The 18,045-nt window shown below is 39.0% G+C and overlaps 4 protein-coding genes and 1 long non-coding RNA gene across 17 annotated transcripts; 1 reads left to right on the top strand and 4 right to left on the bottom strand.

Annotated features, from left to right (window-relative positions):
- Positions 1-1,049: 1,049 nt before the first annotated feature.
- On the bottom strand, positions 1,050-4,190 carry LOC123474346. Of its 12 annotated transcripts, none has more exons than XR_006649015.1 (12): positions 4,066-4,190; positions 3,872-3,998; positions 3,677-3,813; positions 3,504-3,601; positions 2,785-3,446; positions 2,537-2,705; positions 2,415-2,479; positions 2,296-2,352; positions 2,157-2,242; positions 1,848-1,968; positions 1,516-1,741; positions 1,050-1,446 (listed from the first exon to the last, which is right to left on the bottom strand). It is a non-coding gene; the product is annotated as an uncharacterized LOC123474346 (long non-coding RNA). The 12 variants fall into 12 exon arrangements; XR_006649006.1 differs by having other exon boundaries at positions 1,848-1,973; positions 4,066-4,189; XR_006649011.1 differs by having other exon boundaries at positions 1,848-1,973; positions 2,415-2,476; positions 4,066-4,189.
- A 397-nt stretch (positions 4,191-4,587) lies between these two features.
- On the bottom strand, positions 4,588-5,320 carry LOC123474343 (pro-resilin-like). Its single transcript, XM_045176292.1, has 3 exons — positions 5,172-5,320; positions 5,004-5,087; positions 4,588-4,920 (listed from the first exon to the last, which is right to left on the bottom strand). Exons 1-3 carry the CDS (start codon positions 5,175-5,177, stop codon positions 4,633-4,635), a joined length of 378 nt encoding a protein of 125 aa, XP_045032227.1. The 5' UTR covers positions 5,178-5,320; the 3' UTR covers positions 4,588-4,632.
- Positions 5,321-5,675: 355 nt separating this feature from the next.
- LOC123474344 (peptidyl-tRNA hydrolase ICT1, mitochondrial-like) lies at positions 5,676-7,014 on the top strand. Its single transcript, XM_045176293.1, has 5 exons — positions 5,676-5,883; positions 5,967-6,054; positions 6,149-6,194; positions 6,386-6,704; positions 6,873-7,014. Exons 1-5 carry the CDS (start codon positions 5,789-5,791, stop codon positions 6,961-6,963), a joined length of 639 nt encoding a protein of 212 aa, XP_045032228.1. The 5' UTR covers positions 5,676-5,788; the 3' UTR covers positions 6,964-7,014.
- Positions 6,795-11,503, bottom strand: LOC116927863 (rho GTPase-activating protein 44). The gene is made up of 14 exons (XM_045176283.1): positions 11,072-11,503; positions 10,602-10,714; positions 10,454-10,542; positions 10,188-10,392; positions 9,963-10,125; positions 9,609-9,878; positions 9,349-9,540; positions 9,133-9,279; positions 8,970-9,074; positions 8,820-8,907; positions 8,647-8,752; positions 7,934-8,577; positions 7,626-7,862; positions 6,795-7,567 (listed from the first exon to the last, which is right to left on the bottom strand). The coding sequence occupies exons 4-14, from the start codon at positions 10,322-10,324 to the stop codon at positions 7,293-7,295; spliced, it is 2,364 nt and encodes a 787-aa protein (XP_045032218.1). The 5' UTR covers positions 10,325-10,392; positions 10,454-10,542; positions 10,602-10,714; positions 11,072-11,503; the 3' UTR covers positions 6,795-7,292.
- Positions 11,504-12,661: 1,158 nt separating this feature from the next.
- LOC116927864 (28S ribosomal protein S31, mitochondrial) lies at positions 12,662-18,002 on the bottom strand. Of its 2 annotated transcripts, none has more exons than XM_045176284.1 (6): positions 17,892-18,002; positions 17,138-17,826; positions 16,984-17,066; positions 13,324-13,564; positions 13,037-13,257; positions 12,662-12,978 (listed from the first exon to the last, which is right to left on the bottom strand). In XM_045176284.1, exons 2-6 carry the CDS (start codon positions 17,824-17,826, stop codon positions 12,710-12,712), a joined length of 1,503 nt encoding a protein of 500 aa, XP_045032219.1. In that variant the 5' UTR covers positions 17,892-18,002; the 3' UTR covers positions 12,662-12,709. The 2 variants fall into 2 exon arrangements, with proteins under 2 accessions (XP_045032219.1, XP_045032220.1); XM_045176285.1 differs by lacking the exons at positions 16,984-17,066; positions 17,138-17,826; positions 17,892-18,002 and adding exons at positions 13,634-13,742; positions 13,800-13,980; positions 14,047-14,177.
- Between the last annotated feature and the right edge of the window lie 43 nt (positions 18,003-18,045).

The following is an 18,045-nucleotide window of genomic DNA, read 5'->3' as shown; positions in this document are numbered from 1 at the left end:
TTCGTGATCCTTATTAAATTTGGGTCGGGAATGACTTGTTTTTAGCCAAAAGTCGGATTTTACCAAAATCGTGATTTTTCATGAAGATAGCATGCTTCAGGAAAATTTGCGATTTTTGGGTATTTTGAGTTGATACATGGAGTCGACCCCAAATTTGACGAGGATTAATGACGTGAATCTTTTTTCTGACAGACCAACAAATAAGGAGTTATTGGGCATTTCTTTACCGGAAGTAAAACCGGAAGTCGAAATTCCAGAAATTTAAAAAATGAACTTTGTTCTCCTTTAAATGGTTAACAAGATTTTGATAGCTGTAAAAGTTAACTATTGGTAATAATAGCTATGCGGTGTTTTTAAAGTTCTAACAGCACAATTTCCGTTCTGACACCTAAATAGACTTGAATAGAAAAATCATACATTCAACACGATTAGTTACTTGATATTTAGTGAAAACCTGCAACCGAAACATGACAGTACTTGTCAAAACAATGTTTTGGGTCCTACTAATATTTGGCTGGATGCATCTAGACTGCGCAAGGCCCTTTCAATGGTTCGTCTGCTCACGAACTGCCGTGTATGCTTGAATGAAAATGCCATGAGGAATCACATTTTTATACTTTTATTACCCCCCACTTATCCATGTATTGGTATTCTTCATGGATTAACCAACAAGTATCATTAATCAATCCCCCTGAAAAGTGAAGAACACCTCTGGGTTTTAAGAACTAAGATTGGGTGCCACTGCTAAACGCCACCTGCCAGTTCCAAACACAGATTCTTTGGGCAAGGCAAAGCAAAGCAAAGAGTCCACTCTTAAAGCCGTCATCTGACGCTTCAATTAGCAGTAACTTTTCCGCTTACCAAAGACGTCAGAGCTGTTCTTCACTTTTAGAAGCCGACGTACCCTTTTCTACAGTCATACTTTATGGTACCACTCTGAATAGAGCTTAACAATTTGCGAACACATACCACATTTCCTGAATGTTTAATCTCAGGAAATAGCATAACACCTCGAATAGCCTTCGGAGAGCAACAACAACCCACCTAGCTGCACATTAACAATGTTTAATTTGTTCCACGAAAACCAAATGCACCCATTATTTCCGACAAGTGTGCATGGTATTTAAGGAATACTCAACAAGTCATCACGTGAACTTTTCTTAAAAAACGAGTTTAAGAGATTTTCACGAGACGACAAAGCTGATTAATTTTTCAGTTTCAAAAGTCTATACTGAATACACTATTATAATATCTCCCATCTAAATCTGGTCAATGATACAATTCCGCATCCATGTCCAATAAAGAGTGCGGAGATCACTTGCCTAAGCAACGTTCGAAAATCAGATCATTCCCACTCCGTTGTCCCGGGTGGTTTCACCGTCAGGTCATACAAGCCCTTGAAATTCCTGGAGCAGTTAAGACGGCTTCAGCCTTCTTGTCTATAACCTTATAAGCGGTACCGGTATCCATGTTTACAGCAAGATCAGTTTAAATAATGTACCACTTTTTACCTACCTCTTGCGGCAAATGCAGCAATTAGGTAAAAATCAGGAATTCCAGGAAGTCCAGTCATAAAATCCTGTGAAAAGAATGGTCGAAAAACGACTGATCACTGGCATGATGGAATGCGTTGACTGGAATCGCAATCGAAGTGAGAGGGATCAAGAAGATTGGCATCTGGGCTAGCTTCTTATGACAACCCGAATCCCGTCATATTTTATTTGCCAAATAATCCGCTTCCCTAAAAATCGCCAAAATGTTACTCGTTAAGTAGGTTTCTAACATATTAAATACTGCTGTGAAATAATTTGAATATTAAAAATATTATAAAAAACAGAATTCGTTACCTAATTTTTTATTGAGTAATTGCATGAATAAGAGCATAACAAATTCCCGGCACTGGAAGACCGCAAGTAAAGATTTCTGGGTTGTATTGTGGGGCATCAGCTGCGTAATCTGAGTTGGGACCTGTTCTAAAGTAATGTAAAATTCATTTTCGTGACCATTTAATTAACTTGACCCTTAACATATATATACACTTCCATGTTTTCTAAAGTTAAGTGTAAAAATATCATTAAGCAAAAAAGCCAATTAAAAAATGTCTGATTTGCTTTTGGTTTCAATGGTTATCTCCTGAAATTATAATTGCTTTATACCATTGTTGAAGTAGAAAGGCAGCTGGGATTTCGAGGGCTAGAATATCAGTTTTCTCACATTGTTCTCTAACTCTCCAATCAATAACCTAAAATATAATTTTTTTAAATTAATAAAAATTTTACGTCATCTATCACCCACGGCTTTGTGGATGGGTGTCTGGTCTGCCTGTGAAGCTGAAGATTGTGGAATTAACCTCTTCTTGTGAAAAAATTGATCTAAAGTAATAGATCATGTGTTGTTTCAATTTACAAAATTACCATTTGTTTTACAAAACTAGTAACGAGAGACAAATGTATCTTGCTCCAACTTCAGGTTTTTCCTGCTAATTTAAAATTCAAAAAAATTACTTTATTAACATTACCACAGATTTGTCAGATACCTTAAACATCTTTTTACAATCTTTCAAATGACACTTAGTTGGCATCAAGATATCTGCTATGTTCCTTGTTCCAAGAAGCAGGAAATATTTACTCTTTACAGGAGTCATCCAAAGGAAGTCCACAGCTGCCCATTTTCTTAAGGAAAGAATCTTTTAATACTCCTTAGTCCTACGTTCAATAACAGTTTAGCTAATATAAATATTTGTCATAGATTTACAAGTGAAAGCCAAATATAAACCAAAATTACTGTTGATAGATGATAGGTCATTTCAAGATTGCTTACATGAAGCCAGCATTGTGCAGATCAATATGATCAGATTTTTACCTCTGTATTTTTTCACACTATAGGGCTGTGGAAAGGAACTGGTGCATTGCCTTAGATATCTTACTTTTTGCCAGTACGTTCTTTATATGCGTGTAGTTGTGAAATCGTCGACAGGCGTTACTTGAAAGAGAAGGTCGGCAAGAAGCTAGCGAACTGCTCTTAAGTCAAAACATAAGTATTTAAAAAAAACCATGAAACCAAATTTTAAAGCAAATGTAAAGCTTATCAAATTTCTTTAGCTTTACTCTATCCATTTATAGCCATTGAAAAACATAAGCTATTCATCCACATCAGAATCAATGCAGGCAGGACCTAAATTTTTAAAAAAGAATTGAATAAAGATAAACAAATACTTGGTATCAACATGATAACGGACATGTGCTGCTGCCCAATCTAAAAAGGAAATCCTTCAGTTTTTTTATGAATGCAGGCTCAAACAAAAAAACAAAAAAATTACAATTTGAATTATCTATATAAATACTGCTTTGAAGAGCTACACCTCCGCTGTCCCTGGTGCATTGTCTCCTTCAAACAATAATTATCAGTTAAATTGTGTGTGTTGTGGGCTGACCCCATTCCATGGGCTAAATAAACAAAGAGTTACATAAATTCATAAAAAATATTCAATGTTTAACATAGACCTCTTCTTATTAACTCTGGATTTGCTTCAAATTCTTATCAGTCCAAACTACAAAGTTTAGTAATTGTCAGGGATGTTTCATCAGCAACACAGTTCCACCTAACATACCATAAAGAACAAGATTAATTGGTGCCAAAAAAAAACAAAAAACAATCAATCTGTATTGCAATTTACTAATAGAAAAGGATAAAATAATTTTTTGCTATTTCAGTTTTAAACTTGGTAATAATCGATTTCCCCCCGGCAGCCAGGTGACCCTGTGGTAGAGTTACTGTTTATGGTTTCCCTTGCTTTATCAAAAGTGATGGCATCTGTTTTAGATTAAGAGGAAAAAGAAACACGATAATAAAGTTATCTTATATTCTATACCTCTTCTATGAAATGTAGAAATACACCTTGGTTTGTCCGGGATGGAACTAAATGTCGTTTTTATTTGACTCGACTTCTGCCAACGTCAATCAAGAAGGTAAGACCAGTTGTATCTTATCCAGCACGCCTAGGCCGAATAGAAGAATTTGCAGTTTCGAGTGATTTTATCTATTTAACTACAATCCTAGATTTACCTAGACATCCTGAAAGCTTCGTGGGATTACACCTTGTCCCTGTCAGCCGGTGCCCGGTGGTCAATAGACAATTTTGACTTTAACGCCTCTGCAGCCGGGGGGAAATAGCGCATTTCGAGTTAGCGGAGCGCCTCCCTGCTAGGAGGGAAATAGGCGTGACCTATTTTAAAACATGGCTAGACTAGATTCCCACTAGATGGCGATGATCTCTATCGTTGTGGGTTGTATGTGGATTCAAACTTCACCAAGTTGAAACGTTTTCCATGACAAAAGTGAACAGAAAACCTTTCGTGGCAATAGGCAAATTTGGGTATTGCCACGAAATATGTCATTGAGTATTTTCAGCAAAAAAAAAAATTTATGGCCCTACCCGAGATGCTAAAAAAATGGGGTAATTTGGCGTTACGTAGTTACGTACATTTTCATGTGAAACTGATGGCGGTGCAGGATATTCATAAAATTACCCAAATAAATTGAAATCCAGAGAAGAAGACCAGTTTAAGTTATTGTTCGTTTTTAAAAAAATTGCATTGATACATAACTGCTCACGATAAAATCTTAATTTTCTTAATATGTCGGCTTGTAGGAAGGAGAGTATGTGGGATTAGGCACCGGCTTATAAGCAGGTTTGTAATCAGCGGAGTAGGCCGATTTGTAGTTTCCCTCGTACTTGATATCAGCAACGTATCCGGAATAGCCATCAACGTAGTAATTGACAACTTGGCGACGACCATCAGGAAGAACGACGTAGTATTGTCCTTTAGTTTTGTCACCGTTACGATTCTCGCTATGGCCAAAGTCGACGTAAGCGTAGTCGTCCTTTACTACATAGCCAAAATCATACTGAGCCGGAGCCTGCGAGAAATTAGAGTCCGTCTTAGCTGAAATGTTTGACCACAGTCGCTAGTCTCATGCAAAATGAAAGAATATCGACATACGTATTTGTAATTGTCTTTGTAATCACTAGACTTGGATGGAACGGCGGTAGCCACGACGAAAATAGCAAAAAGAAAAACGCCAAGCTATATAAATACGAAGCAGAGAATTAAATTAAAGAATAAAGCTTAATTACGGAACATCATACTGTATATAAAAAAATTACTTGCCTGCATGTTGGGTAGTTGAGGTGAAGTTGCCTGGTAGAAGACTGGTGACTTTCGATCAGTATGTCCCCTTCTTTATATACAGAGCAATTAGTCTCATAATAACCATAACAAAAAGAACGCAATGAATGCGCAAGTCTTTCGATGCTCTGCATTGAACGATCCCCTTGTAACAGTTTAATGAGTAGGTAATATTTAGCCATCCACACCCATCACGGGTACATCTAGTAAATCTATAGCCGTGAAACGAATCACTTTCCCTCAGTCTTGAACCAGAGCATGACGAGCCTTGAAACTGTATGCCGTTCATGTTCACCGAACACGACTGGAACACTTAAAGTGTTTTCATATCCCCTTTCTTTTTCCCATCACCTGAGCAAAAGGAAGGTCAAATCGGTAAAAGTGTTTTGCTATACAGACTCTTTCTAATTATTTTATATTGTCTCCTTCTTTCATTTTATTTTTCTGTCACTTAAACAGTGCAAAAAGCAAAAGCCACATTTGGATCAAACTAGTCTGGTTGAGGCTTGAGGCGAAGCAGAAGCAGAAGCAGTCATGGAAGAACCTATTATTTCTACAGCAAACATTTTTTGCCTGAAAGGAATCTTCGCTGTTCGCTTATGTATTTCACTAATTTAAAGGTAAAAATCGGAAACTTGACATTTCGGTTTGTTACGCACATTTCGAACGGCACAGGACCAAAGCTGTCTGCTACGTGAGTCGATACGAAAACATGGCAGTCTCTTTCAGTAATTTTTGCTGCCTTCGACGGCTTTTAATAAATTCCACTTCATGTAGTCGAGCATATCTCTCTGGTTTCAAAAGTAATCTATCTCTTGAAAAATTGTACCCTACTAGTCGGCTGGACATAACCACTATTCCTAAGGTAAATCATAGAAAAATGTAAAATCTCCCTTGTTGTAACTATTCATTAAGGATATCTAAAACTGATTTCCTCATTTCCCTTTTAAAAACCATAGGCACCAGAAAGCAAAGATGGAAAATTTAGTGGTTACATACCTATGGGTAAGTTTTGATAGATAGGGTGTTGTTCTTTTTCACTACTTGCGGTATTAATATCACTTTCAGATCCAGTTGTTGTTCAGATATGGTTTATTTTTTCCCCTCCATCCTGCATTTAGTTATGTGTAGCTATATAACTATATACATTGACTTTCACATTATTATTTTTGAGCTTGGTCTTTTTGTTCTCACAGACAAAATTCAGGTAAATTATGTCCGCAGTGGTGGACCTGGTGGACAAAATGTAAATTGTGTCTCAACCAAAACTGAGATACGTTTTCATCTAGCCAGTGCTGATTGGATTCCAGAGCCTATTCGTGTCAAGCTAGCAGAAAGAGTGAAGAATCAAATTTCCAAAGAAGGTTATTTCATTATAAAATCTGAAAGAACCAGATCTCAGCAGTTGAATTTGGCTGACACCCTTGACAAGCTCAGAAACTTGATCCACTCTGTAGCACAAAGCCTTGTAGTCCCTGAAGTCTCCCAGGAAACACTGGAAAAGCAACGCAGGCTGTAAGTAGTACTCACAATGTAACATAACTAATTTTTCTTTTAAGAATCACATTTAGTCATCTGTGGAAGGTAGATAGAATAAGATCTAAGTTCAAATTTTATGTTATTGTATTTATATCGTATTATCAAACGCAATTGAAACGGCTAAAAATGCATCGAATGTTTTAGGCGTGAAAGGGCAGCTCGGGAGCGTCTAAGGGAGAAGCGGGCACATTCGATGACGAAGCAAGGACGCCAATCACCGACTCTCGATTCGTAAACAGTTTGGGTCAAACCACATTTTGACAACAGTAAATACACAAACAAAAAAGACAAGCAACAATCCTTAATAATCAGTCTTTCAAATGCACTGTCGAAAACAAATAACTGATTTACGTCGGACGTCGTCCATAAAATTGAAACACAACCAACGCATCCATCACAATCTGCCAACACATCTCTTTTATCTATCAACTTTGATTTCATTATAAATACCGCCCGTAATCACAAAAAAAAACAACGTACATTTTGAAAATCGGAAAAAAGCTCGGCCTTAAATTAAAAAGGCAGATTATACTTTATGTGGATAATGGAGTTTTGAGTTCATTCTCAAAGATCGGTACTATCCCCCATCGCTCCTATAGATGTTGCAGAAACGTTGCTCCGGGGTTTGATAGGGGGGACAGGTGGCTGAGGGCGTGGGGCCGGACGGGGCAGTGTTCCTCCAACGTTGACTGGTTGAGCGACAACTTCCTCGTCTCCAGTTAATGTTTCAGATTTGGAGGACGATGTATTATTATTATTGTTACTTTCCACATTTCCGTTTCCGGAAGGGTGCGATAACCTTTCCGGTTTAGGGGGACGCTCTGGTTTAATCACTTCACCTAGACGTATTTAAAAAAATTAGATGCGATAGGGTAGATTGAGGAAATGCATGTCTACCATGGGGTACAGGAGGAGCTACATCGTCCGAGTCCGCATACTGTATATCCGGATGGTCGGAAGAATTGAGCGTCAAACCCGGGTTGCTATTAGTAACTTCTACAATCGAAACTTGCTGTTTGTTAACAGAAAACGAATGAACACGCTCCAATACTGCAGGCCCATGACTTCTAATTTCGTTCGGGTTACAAGCTTCCGGGGATAAATTGGCTGAAGCTGAAGTACTCCCAGCTGAGCCTGTTTTATGGTACCACTAAGTTGCAAAGCCTTTCTTTTTTTTTACTCGTAAAATACGGCAAATGGTTTACCTTGTAATTTTATGATCGACGGTCGTTCTGGTATACTAGGCCTGGGTTTATCGACATCAAATTTTGTCCGATCTAGTGGCATAGGTGGTTGGAATCCTCCGAACATAGAAACTGCATTCGGATGTGGGGTAGGGTTTATGTTGATGACATTGTCGAAGGAAGAAAGTCTCTTATGCGAGGGGACATAAGGCTTCCGCAGTTCAACGGTCTCTTCATCGCTTTTGGCAGGTCCAGCGTAAGCAGGTATTTGTCTTACGGAACCCTGACGTTTCAAGTCGTTTTCAATTGCTTCGAATCCGATCGGTGCAAGTACATTGGATTGGGATTGACTAGACAAACTAACGCGCTCAACCGACGGATTCAACGATGGTCGTGGTGCAAGAACGGGTTTCTTCTCAGATACTGGCAACGCGGAAAGACGTTTTGTATCAGGCCCCGTAGGCGGAAGCATGGGCTTATCTGAAGCCACAGAACGTTCGGGCAGAACTGGAGTGCTGTCACTAATATTTTTTTTCTCTTCCTTTTCTGGTGTCTTTGCATGCGGTAAAGTTTTCGTGTGGGGCGAGTTAGCCTGATTAGGCGGCTCTGGTGCAGGTATTTTCTTCCTCCGGGAAATGGGTCTCGGACTTTCAGCTTTCGCCAAGCTAGAAATCAATAGTATGATGTAACAGGTAAACAAAATATGGTTTTGCTTTAGAATTCCATAATCTTACTTATCATACGCGTAGTTGCTGGGCGCAGGGTGCCGCATTTCAACTAATCCTTCAGTGCTTCCCGTACGCTGATGAGTTCTTCTCACTTCCTTCGAATCGTGCTCGTCTGTCGTGAAGAAAAAAGAAGCCCAAGGCTATGACATAGCTTCAATTTTCTTGAGTTAGAAAGTTACCTCGCTCGAGGAAACCTCCATTTGAGGGCGAAGGCGGTTGAAGCAATCCAGAGTACAGGGCTTTCGAATAGGTCATGTAAAAGTCAATCTGCAAAGAATAAAAGCATCGTTGCAAAGAATGATATTTGTACTTTTTTATAGCACATTTACCTCTCCAGGAAAGAAACGATCAGCGAACATGATAAGATGTTCAATCACCGACGCGTGCGTATTGGCCAAAGACATGTTTAAGCTTAGGGTATCACTGCTATTGTTCTGCAAACAACGGACAGTAACATAGGAATGAGAGATTATTAAATGTACAATCAAATACCGGTGACCAGAGGAGACTGGGGGCCAAAACAATAGCTAAATTCTGCGACGTCATTTTATTATGCTCGTGGCGACGACTAAGTTCATGAAAGAACTTGATCAAATAACGAATGTTGTTCCAACGACTTTCCGGCAATTTATCAACTACCTACAATACAAAAACAAACATATGTACTTTATTTTAAAGCTATAAAAATAAAAGCGGTTTGTTTATAACCTCGCCTAGAGCGTTGAGACGGGTTTCTTGATCGGGGCTCTTGACGGCATTGACCCAATCATCATACAATGCAAGGGTAAATAATGGATCGGGTAGTTCGCGCAAGTAGGATTTTAAAATACCCGCAACAATGTGGACATCGTGAAGTTCCAACGCAAACCCAAGATCTGCTAAATTAGCATCGAGGGCAGCCTAGAAATTTGCAAGTTTAACATTAAACTAATTTCTAAGTGCGAGTACTTTGAAATACATTAGCTTACCCTAAATTTTCTGACTTTGGACGCCCCTCCTGCAATGCGAAATATTCCCTCTTCATCAACGCCGGTTTCATATAATGTGATAACACATATTTCTATGGGATGCGCAATCGTACGGCCGGAAACGCGTAGATGTTCGTCCAAGTCAAATCCAAATACTGGTTTCTGAATATGTGCCTTCCACTTACTCTCTAGCAATGGAATGTGTTCATTTAATACTTTCAAAGCAGCAAGATGGTATTGACGTTGAGATTCGGCGAAATGCAGAATCACCTGCGATTGAAATTATTAGAATTATTACACTTTTCTGGTTTTACAAAATTTATATTAAGTAAAATTAAACGAGAAAATGGAAACCTTAGCAAAGTCAGATTCCTTGGCCAAAAGAGAGTAAATATCTGCTGCCAATCCGTCACGATTCATTTCTACTTTTAATTGTGCCTCTTCTAGTTCATCTTTAATTCCATCCACCTTGGCAACACTTCCTCCACTGATGGCTTGCTTTTGTGCGTTCCGGTACCTTAAAAAACATATTAAAACATACTGTCAGTAATTCATTTTATATACCCTGATGTAATCAACCTGGTTCTTGCAGAATCCATATCTAAGATTAGTTTATTTAGGTTACGTCTCGCCTTGACGATGTTAGCAGCCTCATTCTCAACTAGACTCAGAGGTTCCACAACATTTTTCTCAATATCAACTTCATGGACTAACATCTCTGTTCCAATCTTATTTCCTATTTGGCCACAATCAGTCAACAGGTCTCTAAGAATGGACTTCTCACCTATGGATAATTTTTAAATAAAATTTTTGTATCAGTAACTTTTTAATTTAAAACTGAATACCTAAAAGCCCCCACACTCAATCATTGTGTGTCCAATTGCAGATTCAGGGATCTTCTTCAGTCTTTTATCCACTTGGGTACCTTCATTTTCTAAGAAAACCAGAAATTAATCTATTGACAATTGTAGTCTGATTTAAACCCATACTTACTAGAAAGTACACTATTGATTTTTCTTGACATAGTTCCACATGTTTGTTTGAGCAGTTCTACATGTTTCTCAGCTGATTGGACATCTTCAGTCAAGACCTCTGACTGCTCAGCTCTATGACACAAAAGACACTCATCATTTTTATGAGCACACTTGGTTCTTTGCTACAACAATTTTAACTTAGCTAATAGTCCCCTACTTCCTTTAAATAAATTGTCTTCAACAAGATATTTCCTGTTGTTTGACTAAGTAGAAGCTTTTAAACCAACGAATAAAAATTGGTTGCAACATAAGTTAGGTAGCACAGTTTTAATAAGTTATTGACTTTAATAAAGAGGGGAAAGATTATCTGAATTGCTTGATTCATACTCAAACACACATGGTAGAGGGCCATAGAAAATGATCAAACATTAACCAACAGTGAATTTAGAAGCAAACAAATGTTCTTTGTTTCTTATGGTTTCTTTTTACCTGGAAACAGTCTGATCCACCAGCTGCTTCACGCGGAAAAAATTTTTCTTCATTTTTAAAGCACGATGAGAAGTTTGCAAAAAGCCAAGCCACTGTGTATCCAAAAGCCTATGCGAAGTAAGTGTCAAATCGACACTTGCTCTCGGCTGATGGCCAGACGCGAAGGCGAGAACATCAAATTGTCTACCTTGTTAGGGCCCCTTTTTACTGACTTTAAAAACACCTTGAGGAGGAGAACGATCAACTGCTTGATAACGAAGCACTAAACGCGGCTCATGTTGCGAGTTTCCCTAATCAGCTCAGGCACACACAATCACAATTCAGATATGTACTTCACCAAAAACTGGATAGCAATAAAATGTTTTCTCGCCCTAACAGGCCAGCCAGCAGCCGATCCCAAATGTCCCTGCCCCCTCTTTGGAATACGGGGTGTATGAAGACACTTCTCCTTCTGTTTCCGGTTTAGCTAGAGCGCTACTAGAGATGAAAGGAGAAAGGACCGACTGACGCTTCTCTCGGTTTAGCTTTTTGGTTGCTGTGGCCTGGGGTTAACTGAAACAGCAGGATGGGGGAAAACTGACTGCTCTTCTATTTTTATTATGTTTACTGCACTATAAAACACTGTTCAGTTGCAGTAGAACTATTTTTGTTTGAGGAAATGCTTTGCAATTGCAAATTGTCTTTGAAAAATGTATATATAGATTTTTCGCAAATCACTTTACACTTGTCTCCGATTATTATAATCTTATATAAAGACCGATTCTCGCTCGAATAGTGAATCAGGAAACCCAGGCTTTTGAAGACTTTATCTCACTAAACATGTTTCCCTCCCCGACTGCCTTCCAACTAAAGAGAGATAATGCGGTGCACATCCGATTAAGCAGTGTGGTAAATATTAGTTTCGGCAAAGCGCTGCACCCTTGGGTTCACTCTATTGATTACTGGCAATAGCCACAATTACCACCATAAAATGTTTCAAGGTTTCCTTCTCCTATTTTCCTCAACGGATATACATGATCACATGCACTTCTCGGCATCAGCTTCGGACTGTTACTGTACCTACCATACGATCGAGGGCAATGTCTTATATTCCCTTTTAATTTAAGCGAAAGCGTTGCACATTTCGGATCCTGATATCACTCGTCGTGTGAAAAAATATCCGCGTATTATAGCACCGCCACGGCCCCGGTTTTCATTAACGGCAGTCTTTCCGAAAATGTGTCTATTCGTGTGTAAAGGACCACACACGATTTAAAACCAATTTCCAAATCATTAGAACTTGTTTAGAAATTAACCTGGTATGAAAGTTCAGTCTCTACAAATAGCACTTTACCACTAGCATATTAAATGCTATAATATTATGAGAATTTTCACCACAAACTTGACCCAAGACTCGAATCCAATTAAAAGAAAACAGCACAGGATGCTGAGTTTAACTGAGGTGTCGCTCCATTTCAAATTGTTTCTTAAGACTTCCATTTTGCCATAACAAGTATAGCACTTAACCAATGAGAAATAGAACTTGAATTTCATCCTGCAGTAGTCGCACGCATTTTATCGCAGCTTCACTAAAAGGTAAGTTGGAAAGCATTTAAGTAACACAAACGTTGACTATATATTCCAAGAAACCACATCCTCTTAGGTTGATAAAGAAGGAGAGGACTTCGTCGTTATATCAGGGATTGCTCCAGTATCGATAAGGATGCTGCGTTTGGCTTCGAAAAAGTCTCGGAACCAGTTTATGTGTTCCTTTTTCTGTTCCACAGTTAAGTAAGGGTTTTTACTCAAACCAACGACGACAAGTTCCATAAAATGGCGCACTGGTCCTCGCCTTGGACACCAAGGCTTCAAATGGGGTTCCAAAAATACATGCTCGTGGAATCCGACTTGAGCTTCTTCATCCAAACCTGATCGTCAATGAACTGTTAGTACGTCTTTAAACAATAGTATGCCAAAATCGAATACCTTGCTCGTTATCAATAGGGAACTGCCACACTTTTCCTTGCTTGGTCCATTGGATCATTTGCTGGAAACCATTGGCAGGCGGATGAGTTACAGCAAGTTCAAGTTCTTTCTCATATAGCATATCCCAAGTCGCCAACCCGGAAACGGCAGAAGATTCTTCTATGAAATGCGCTTTACTAAATATCCCACTTGGTTGGGCACTATATATATCTTCAATTTTTCTGCAACCCCAAGCTGGTGTTAGTCTATGTGAAAATAAGGCTTCCTTTAAAAACAAGAAGACTTACACTGGAGCTAACTTGGGTGCTGGAGATTTGTTTTTAGGCTTCTTTCCATCTACTTTTAAGGTGTTCAATAAACTGTTAAGGTCTTCTGTTTTCTGTTTGTTTGGTTTGAATGGCTCTAATCTGGCCCTTTCACTTTCATCTGCAACATCCTCAAGTTTTGCAATTAGGCTATTTTTCAATGCTTCCTTTTCTTTGCTTAACATATTCGAAACATCTTCCACTGCCTGCAGCATTTCAGGTTCTATGAAAATTAATTAGATTAGTGTACAACATGCATCATTATAAGATAAATTACAAATATTAAGAATACCTATTTTTGTGTTAAAGACTGGTTGTTTAACAGGTTTGGCAGGTTTAGCCCTAATTTTTGGTGTTGCTAAAGACAATTTAGATTCCGAAGGATATGCTTTTTGTGTAGTCTAAGAGTAACTTGAATTAGCTGAAATCCACCACATAAACATAATTTCAACTAATACCTTGCTCATCGACTCCAGCAACATGTTTAATTTAGCTTTAGCCTCTTTTTGTTTAGCTTCTTTCAATTCTGCTTTGTTCTTTTTTTCTTCCACGACTTTTTTCGACTTATCTTGGTCTTCATTCGCGTTCAGTGTTCTTGTAAAGCACAAATTCCTAGCTAGTATTTCATTTCTTTTGATGCTGCAGAATGGGAAAATTACATGGCATACAAAAGCATTTCTAAACTCACAAACCCATTCAAATTACCTAAAGGCTCGCCGCAATAACATTTTTGTGTTTCGTATGGAAGTCGCCATTGACGTAGGAAACATGCACCATTGCCAAATATATCCGAATACTAGACAAAAAAGCACAAAGAATTGAGTTTTGAATTTTGATCGGTTTAATTAAAATTGATTTTAACTTTGAGGATTGAAGAGGAACTGATTAACCAATGAGGCAAACATCAAAGGAAACGATGTGAAGTATCAAGCTGTGAAACGCCAACCACCGAGTAGCGACTAGCGAGCACTCAAGCAGGCATATTATGTGCGGCTGGTTGCCCCTATGTTATTTTCAAATTTAAAACAACAGTGATAGCAAATAACTCAACGAGATCTGCCAAGGCCTGCTGTACGATTTGTATGTCGTCAAAGAGTTCCACCGAAGATGCTGTATGCTTAAGCAATGTCCCTATTGCTTCCTGTATTTGCAGAACAATAGCAATTGCTTCGACAATGGATGGATGTTACGTATACTGGGACGAGTGTACTCTGTAGCTAATTTTGTTAGAAGCATACTGTTAACGTTTAGTTCCGTGTCGTTCACACTCTACACGTGAATCCACCCGCCTTAAATCAAGCGTACACCACGGTGGACAACACGATGATTATCAAGTCCCTTGACAGCAGTTCAAATTCTGATCAGCGATCCTGCACCTGGTCGACAGTATAACCTGCAATGTACACATTTCCTCTATACAATTTATTTTGAAAAGAGGGAAATTAAAATGCCACTGTTTTGCCCACCTCTGGCTTCACCTTTATAGTTGAAAGTGAACTTATTATACTTTATATTTGGTAGCCTATACGTTTGAATATCAACTCGTATTTGATAAACATCTGTATGACTGGCGGTTATACTTGTAACAGATGTCGATTTTTTTTTGTTTTTTCATGTGATAATAGCTGTAAAAGCCTCTTCCCTATTTGGTCTCTACGGCCCAGGTCCTCTTGCATTGTAACGGTAGGTCTAAGAGTTTCTATTTTTCATCCGGACGAGGGGCAATCAAATATAGCCTGGCGTGTCCACATCCTTGGAATATTGTCGTACTCTATCAACCGGGTGAAGAAACGGACAAAATTCAGCTACATTCAGTGGAAATGAAATAAAATGATGAAAACCAAATGATTTATCTGTCGTCTCTGATGGATAATTTTGACCTGGCTGTACATCCCTCCCAGACGACTTTCAGCTACGCTAAAAGGTTTGATCGGGTATTAAATCCACTTCTATACATTTACGACCTTTCATCCGTGCAAGGCGTGAAAAAATGTCAATATTGAAATAGTTTAGGCGATTCATGTCTAAATGTTTCTTAGTTTTGACCCATTTTTTCATAAGAATTTAACAACCGACAATTCTTCTACTGGGTTTTATATTTGAGTACATTCGTGTCAATTCAACGCCAAATTCCGTCCTGAAACAATTGAACTTGGCGGTGAACTAACGAAGATCCAATGGAATAAGCAGCCCTTATATACTCACCCGCTAATGTTGATCACCTCATGCTGTAGAACAGGTTTTCCGATAAGCCAGGAATGTCTTCCGCATACAGGAAAGTTGCAATTCCTCAATGACACCCTAGCAACTCCCCTATCCGGTTTTTCATCATGCGCCGATTTCTCGAGCGGACGTACTTATCCCGACCTACATACACAACCAAACAATAGACTAAACATTTTCCTTGCAAGTGTCTCCCAAATGATGAAAGTGTAGCCTATTTAAGTATAAGTAAAGAGGTTAACGTGTTTAAATCTGTTTGCGCAGTACTTCTGACCTTCACATTTATCTCTTCCGGTCAATAGAAGCCATCGGAAAAAAGCAGAGGAAAACGCCCCAACAGGTTGACCGAAAGGGCAGTGCACCGTTCATTGTTTACTCAAGAAGCTACTTGGAGCGTACGAGAGAGAAAAAGACAGGGCGATATACAAGGTAACTTATGTAAAGATAACATTTCCCAGCTTCTATTTATTGACTATCACTGTACACGTGTGAAAGAACTTCATCCGTTCCCAGCGTGTTGTTTTTTTTTTTTTTACCTTATTGACAAAACTCAATTCAACATACATAGATTGAAAATTCTGAGAACAAAAACTGTCATAAATTAATGGGAAGATAAATTCGATATTTGTGATTTTTAGCTCGATTGTTTTGAATTAAATGTTCTTCCGATTAACCCAATATTTTGCAAAAAAAAACGTCTGAAAAGTTTAGTTCCTATTAAAAAGAATGCTAAGAAGCGATTGAATTCATGCACTTATACTTGAAAAAGATAAAAATTTCGTTTGGAATTTCCAGCATTGCAGTAAAAAAAAAAAAAATGAGTGTAGTTAACGGTCGGAAAGGAATGCGGACGGAAAACGTATGTAAATATGTGGCTGTCATCTGCAGATGGGCTGTTATGCAAGAAGAACGTGAGTGGCTGCTTGCAAGTCGGACATACCAACCTGGTGGTCTGACACCATTCTAGGGGTTCTATAAACCCAAGCGTGAGTTGCGTGACTGATTGGGATGTGGGTCGATGGGGGTTGCGAATGACACAATGGCCATTGTGACATACACGACTCCTATATATACTGGGGATATTTGCGTTATTGTCCATATCATGTATACTAAATCTTTAGTAGGGCAGTGCAGGCCCCACAAAATGGTTGATGAATAATAGTTTAAAAATTTATTAGTGGCTCTTCTGGAAGCCGTTCCAACAGAAACATTTAAAGATGAATAAACCAAGATTTTAAAATAGGACGAGTCAAAATCATTAGCAAGTTTTGAAACCACCGGGCATGCAAAAAAGGGAAGAACCCAGAAAAGCAGTTTTAGTTGAATTGACCGTGAAGAAAGAGTAACTAGTAAACGTTGACGTAATGGTATAACGCGCTGAACGTGCCTGACGTAATAAATATTGCGGTAAATGAGTACCGGTTACTTCCGTCTCCTTCGATGACAGAATCTCCGGGTCCACTGTTCTTCCTAAACTGTTGACCAGTGATGAATCCATCCATCTGAGCGGAATCAATTTAAATAAGATACATTAGCTCAACTATACGACGGCAATAAACGAAAGTTAACTTACTGTTCCTCTTCATTCGATAGATAATTAGGGCCTTGTAAGACGCCCAATTCATCATCACCTGCCACAACAGCTTCGTCCATCAGGTGTCTTTTCCTACGACAGGCCACATTGGCCAATGTGGCAGCGCTGAACGATGAGATTGGAATGCACGAAGTAATCAACGTCGTCGTCAAAGTGGAATTCAAAATCAAATACGAAGTGGACGTTGAATAGGCAGACGTGCTAATACTGCTCAAATAAGAGTAGAACATTGACGGGAAGAACAAGTTAGGAAACGATGCGAAAAAACGAGCATTATTAGCCATCATGTCGGTGCTGTCTGATGGAGTTGATGGACGAATGAAGGGACGAGTTTTCTGGCGTGAGCTGATTCGTCCGTGATCTCTAACAGGCGTCGGAAGAAATGACGGTGACATTGGGTAATAAAATTGATTGACATTCTCGTTGTGGTGATACTGACGCAAATGCGGAACGCCATCATCCTCTTGACGCCATAAAGGCTCATCCGCGCTGTCCCAGTGGTCGTTATCGGCAATAACATTATCAGCATCGCTGTTCCGAAAATCGATCAGCGTCATAAATTGGCGATTTCTGGATGCCGGACGCATCTGCTGCCATTGAAATGGAGGCTGTCCGTACGAGAGAGATGCAGTAATGCAGCCCACTATGAACATCAGGGACAATTTCATCTGTAAACGAAGCAAAAATGAATTACATGTAGACGTCTAGTATACAAAAGCAGTGAAGTTGTTACCTTTGGATAGTTGAGTTTCCTTCACATGTGTCAAACGAGTTGGCTGTTTTCTGGTTTATATAGACCCGATACAAGGGTCACTTCAATTACACCCGTGTTGGCCTTTTTCGTCACGTGTGGCCATCATGGAGCAAGGGCATTTTTGTTTGCTCGT

This window comes from Daphnia magna, linkage group LG7, assembly GCF_020631705.1.
Source record: "Daphnia magna isolate NIES linkage group LG7, ASM2063170v1.1, whole genome shotgun sequence".
NCBI lineage: Eukaryota > Metazoa > Arthropoda > Branchiopoda > Diplostraca > Daphniidae > Daphnia > Daphnia magna.
The sequence above is the reverse complement of the archived record's forward strand: the minus strand, read 5'-3'. Positions and strand labels throughout refer to the sequence as shown.

Coding starts and splice junctions, on each gene's coding strand:
- LOC123474343 (XM_045176292.1), bottom strand. Junction 4,921..5,003: donor ACAAAGACAATTACAAATAC/GTATGTCGATAT, acceptor AATTTCTCGCAG/GCTCCGGCTCAGTATGATTT.
- LOC123474344 (XM_045176293.1), top strand. CDS start 5,789: ATGTATTTCACTAATTTAAAGGTAAAAATCGGAAACTTGACATTTCGG. Junction 6,195..6,385: donor TAGTGGTTACATACCTATGG/GTAAGTTTTGAT, acceptor TTGTTCTCACAG/ACAAAATTCAGGTAAATTAT. Junction 6,705..6,872: donor CTGGAAAAGCAACGCAGGCT/GTAAGTAGTACT, acceptor CGAATGTTTTAG/GCGTGAAAGGGCAGCTCGGG.
- LOC116927863 (XM_045176283.1), bottom strand. CDS start 10,324: ATGTTAGTCCATGAAGTTGATATTGAGAAAAATGTTGTGGAACCTCTG. Junction 9,541..9,608: donor CCAAAGTCAGAAAATTTAGG/GTAAGCTAATGT, acceptor GCAAATTTCTAG/GCTGCCCTCGATGCTAATTT. Junction 7,568..7,625: donor AGCTCCTCCTGTACCCCATG/GTAGACATGCAT, acceptor AAATACGTCTAG/GTGAAGTGATTAAACCAGAG.
- LOC116927864 (XM_045176284.1), bottom strand. CDS start 17,826: ATGAAATTGTCCCTGATGTTCATAGTGGGCTGCATTACTGCATCTCTC. Junction 13,565..16,983: donor GAAGGAGACGGAAGTAACCG/GTACTCATTTAC, acceptor TAATTTTCATAG/AACCTGAAATGCTGCAGGCA. Junction 12,979..13,036: donor CCCTATTGATAACGAGCAAG/GTATTCGATTTT, acceptor ATTGACGATCAG/GTTTGGATGAAGAAGCTCAA.